The 4,258-nt window shown below is 38.5% G+C and overlaps 1 protein-coding gene across 1 annotated transcript; it reads left to right on the top strand.

Moving 5' to 3' along the window:
- The first annotated feature begins 3,090 nt into the window (after window positions 1-3,090).
- LOC146796939 (olfactory receptor 1f45-like) lies at window positions 3,091-4,008 on the top strand. Its single transcript, XM_085630275.1, has one exon. The coding sequence runs from the start codon at window positions 3,091-3,093 to the stop codon at window positions 4,006-4,008; it is 918 nt and encodes a 305-aa protein (XP_085486401.1).
- Window positions 4,009-4,258: the final 250 nt, after the last annotated feature.

The following is a 4,258-nucleotide window of genomic DNA, read 5'->3' as shown; positions in this document are numbered from 1 at the left end:
AACCTGAGAGACATACGCAAAGACTGGTCTTTTCCGTTTTCACTGAATTTGAAATACTGGGGGGATATCGAATTAATAAGAAGAAAACGGAAATCTTAATCTGTGGTAAGAAAAATCCTGAATTGCACCCTGATATTCAGAGCTGTGTTAACAATAGACCCAAAAAGTATTTGGGGGTTCTTTTTACACCTCTAGTACGGGATCTATACACATTGAATTTTGAGCCGCTGATTCAAAAAGTCCGTGATATGCTCTCACGATGGAATTTACTGCCTTTATCTATTCTGGGTAGGGTGGCATTGATTAAAATGGCAATACTTCCCTTATTTAACTTTTTGTTCTCTACTATTTCTTGTTCTCTCCCAAGTGTTTTTTTTTCAAAAGTTGAATCTTTATTTTCAGCTTTTGTCTGGGCTAAAAAAAAAACTCGAGTAGCTATTAATGTCTTATATGCAGATAAAGAACAAGGGGGTCTTGGTCTGCCAAATCTGAAAGACTATTACTATGCTTATTTTGCACAGTATCTTTCAAGATTTAAATACTCAATTCCTAGAGTCGTTTTGTTCATAAACTTTTTTTTTGATTTAATTTGTAAAGAGTCCAAAATTCCCTCTCCTCTTTCGATAGTTAAATCACCCAAATTAGTTAGATATAAGGTCCTGAGTTGGTTTTTTTAAAAACGTGAAGTTATGTTAAAAAGGTACTCTCTCCCTCTTTTGAGCCTAGTAACTCCGCTGAAGGATGCTGTTCTGGGATTAGGGATTAATATTGGGTCAGAAATCATACAAAATTGGGCCAGATCTGGGTTTACAACTTTATCGAGCTTTGTGAAAAATGGAATATGGCTGACTATTGATGAGATGGCTACTTTAATCTGTGGAAACTTTCTACTTATAGGCTCATATGTTCTCTTGTATAAATCTCTGGCTCAACTCGATTTAGCACAAAATAATCAACTATTACAGTAAACAAATGACCTTTTTTGGTCCCCACTTTTTAAAAATCCCGGAAAATGGAAAAAAAGTTTAGCACAAAGTAGGGAAGAGGATATAAGCCTTAAAGCAATAAAAAAGTGGCAGAAGCAGGAAAACATTAAAATAACTGATAATTTTTGGAATATCTTAAATAAATTTAATTTTACGGTTGTGCGAGGCGCCAATTGGCGACGTATGCTTTTCTTTAGTAAGTGGCTCTTATATTATACTCCTGCAATCATGGCGAAGATGTATAGCTCTTCATCGTCTAATTGTTTTAGATGTACACAACCGGACCTGGCTAATTGGTCGCATATAATGGCCTTCTGCCCTAAACTTAAGTCCTTTTGGAAAGGAATGTTTTCTTTGCTTTCTCTTCATTTACATTTCTCGTTCATTAGGTACGAAAATTTAATCATATTCGGATTGGATCTAGAATTAAAATTGCCCGAGTCTATGGCGAAACTTTTGTATATATTGGTGGCAGTGGCCAGATCACTGATTCTTCAGCACTGGAAGACAGAAACAGTGCCAACTGTAGATGAATGGTTTCAAAAAAGTAGGAAAGTCAGGAAATCCGAATTTATTTTTGCACAAAGGACCGGGGCACTACGTAAATTTACCAAAATTTGGGAATCTTACTTTGACTAATAGTCATTCTTTGAATGGGGTAGACAGATTTCGATATTTGTTACTATATTTTAAATTGCTGAAATTTTCTTATATATGATTTGTGTGGATCTCTCTTTCTTTTCTCTTTGTTGATGTATGATGCTTTGTCCCAGCATATTGTTTATGTTTGATAAACTGTATTGCCAAAAACTCAATAAAAAAAAAAAAAAAAAAAAAAAAACTTATGCCAGACTGCAATAGATTTCGCAAATCCCATAATTTATTTGTTTATGGGTTTTAAATAGCGCAGACATTACAATTACACAGAGGTGTCAAAGCGCTTTACAATAGAGCGTGACATGTGAAGAAGCATAATTCCCCCCTTTGTTTCACCATGGTGATCCAAGTATTCAGAGAAGAGGGTTTTAAACTGAGATGTTGGCCAAGGAGGCTGAAATAGTGAGAGCAGAAGGGACACAGAGCGTTAGGTGCAGTGAAAATAAAAAACGTTTGGGGCTGCCACCCTCGATAGAAGAAGTGACGACCATACTGATGGCACAAGTTGCAGAACAGCACTGCACTCCTTCATTGTACCAGCACACAGCAGTTTGAGATCATGTATAAACATCAGTCTGGAGCATGCCATCTTCCAAAGCTTTCAAGCATAAGGCCCAACACGCTGCATGGAGAGCAGCCAGAAATCAAGCAAAGGATCCTGTTAATTATTCCAGTAATGAGTCGTATTCCTGACATAATGTTCTTTGAAATTTAGAATTTGCCATCATTTTTCAAATTTCCCTTGGAAAAACCAAATTCTTTGCCATAACAGGTTTTAGACCCAAACTGATTTTGGTCATTGTTACTGGGTATTATATTGTGCCTTAAATAAACCAGTAAATGCCCCGCAAAATATTGCTGATTAGTGCAAATGTAGGTGCATACTTTCAGCATATTGTGTTCATTGCAACATTTTATGCTTCAATGCTTTCATTACTCTTCAATGCAGACATGTTACATTGTGATTTAGATGTCACTCACCATTTTGACTGGAGCACAAAGTTTGCTAATGTGTCACAAAAGGTTGGGGATCCTGCCATATCAGTAGATCTGGCCACGTGGATCCTTTTATTGAGTTACTATTTGGAGGCTCGTCCAACTAGTCTGACTTCACTTGGACTTGTTAAATGACAGAAGTTCCCAAACTGTATCACCAAATACCCTGACTGGCACTGCAACTACCATTAACACGCGGAAGAGCTATCTATTCCAATCTAGCAGACTGCTCCTCACCCCTTGTCTTTGCCTGCACCACCCATGAACACAGGACGTGGCCAAAGATGGCAGCTTTTGTGTAATTCAGCAGGCAATTGTAGTGAACTTCAACATTATTTTTCTTTCATTGAGTCAAAGACCTCAACATGTGTCATATTTGCTGCATATCTATCATAGCGTATTAATGATGTCTCTTCTGGTCTCTTGTTACAGGCACTTCGACTCAGTCCTGATGGATAATCAAACCCTTGTGGATATCTTCATTCTTCTGGGACTGTCGAGTAATCCAAAGAATGATAGTTTCCTCTCTGTGCTCTTCTTCATCATGTATTCTACCACCCTGACTGGAAAGGTTGCCATCATCTCGGTGATCATCAGAAGTCGTCAGTTGCACACCCCTATGTATTTTTTCCTCTGCAATCTGTCCATGGTGGACCTCTGCTTGACCACAGCTACAGTGCCCAAACTGCTGTTTAATCTCATTTCTGGGCAAAAGAACATTTCATTCTATGGCTGTATCACCCAGATGTATTTCTTCTTCTGTGCTGGAGTTATGGACGGCTTCCTCCTTGCGGTGATGGCATTTGACCGATACTTAGCAATCTGTGACCCCATGCACTATACAACCATCATGAGCTGGAGACTGTGTGTCCTACTGGTGGCTGGCTCCTGGGTGATAGTGTGCTTGCATTCATTGATGAATACAGTTATGATTGCTAGGCTATCTTTCTGCACCTCCAATGTAATCCATCATTTCTTCTGTGATGTCCTACCTTTGCTGAAGCTTTCATGCTCTAACACTTTTTCAATTGAGATGATCATTTTTACTGAGGGCTCCTTCATCACCATGGGGCCCATGATATTCATTCTGATATCATACATCAGAATCATCTCCACTGTACTTAAGACGCAATCATCAAAGGGGAAGGGCAAAGCATTCTCCACCTGCACATCACACCTTACTGCTGTTGCATTGTTCTACGGTGCAATTATCTTCATGTACCTCGGGCCATCGTCAAATTACTCCTTAGAATATGGCAAAGCAATCAGTGTGATATACACTGTAGTGACTCCAATGCTAAACCCATTCATCTACAGCTTGAGGAACAAGGAAATCAAAGGGGCTCTTCAGAAAATCTGTATTAGATGATGAGACTATTAATATACAGAAATTGTTTTCGATCCAGGATTGGCTCTTTACTGTTTTCTTCGTTATTGTTTTGAGAAGGCAGTGGCTTATAGATGTTTCCCAAAGCTCGAGGAGGCCCAGGGTGGTCAGGCTTGCTAGTAGGTATTTTGTTGCTGGTGATATTTTTTTTTGTTGTATATTAAATTAAATTACCTTTTTTGAGAAGCAGGATATTTTTAGCCCTAATTACACCAATCTCAGCAAAACTACT

The sequence above is a fragment of the Triturus cristatus genome, chromosome 10 (genome assembly GCF_964204655.1).
Source record: "Triturus cristatus chromosome 10, aTriCri1.1, whole genome shotgun sequence".
NCBI classification, from domain to species: domain Eukaryota; kingdom Metazoa; phylum Chordata; class Amphibia; order Caudata; family Salamandridae; genus Triturus; species Triturus cristatus.
This window is presented reverse-complemented; position numbering and strand designations above follow the sequence as displayed.

What these genes read in the sequence shown, in the direction of transcription:
- LOC146796939 (XM_085630275.1), top strand. Translation starts at nt 3,091, where the DNA reads ATGGATAATCAAACCCTTGTGGATATCTTCATTCTTCTGGGACTGTCG.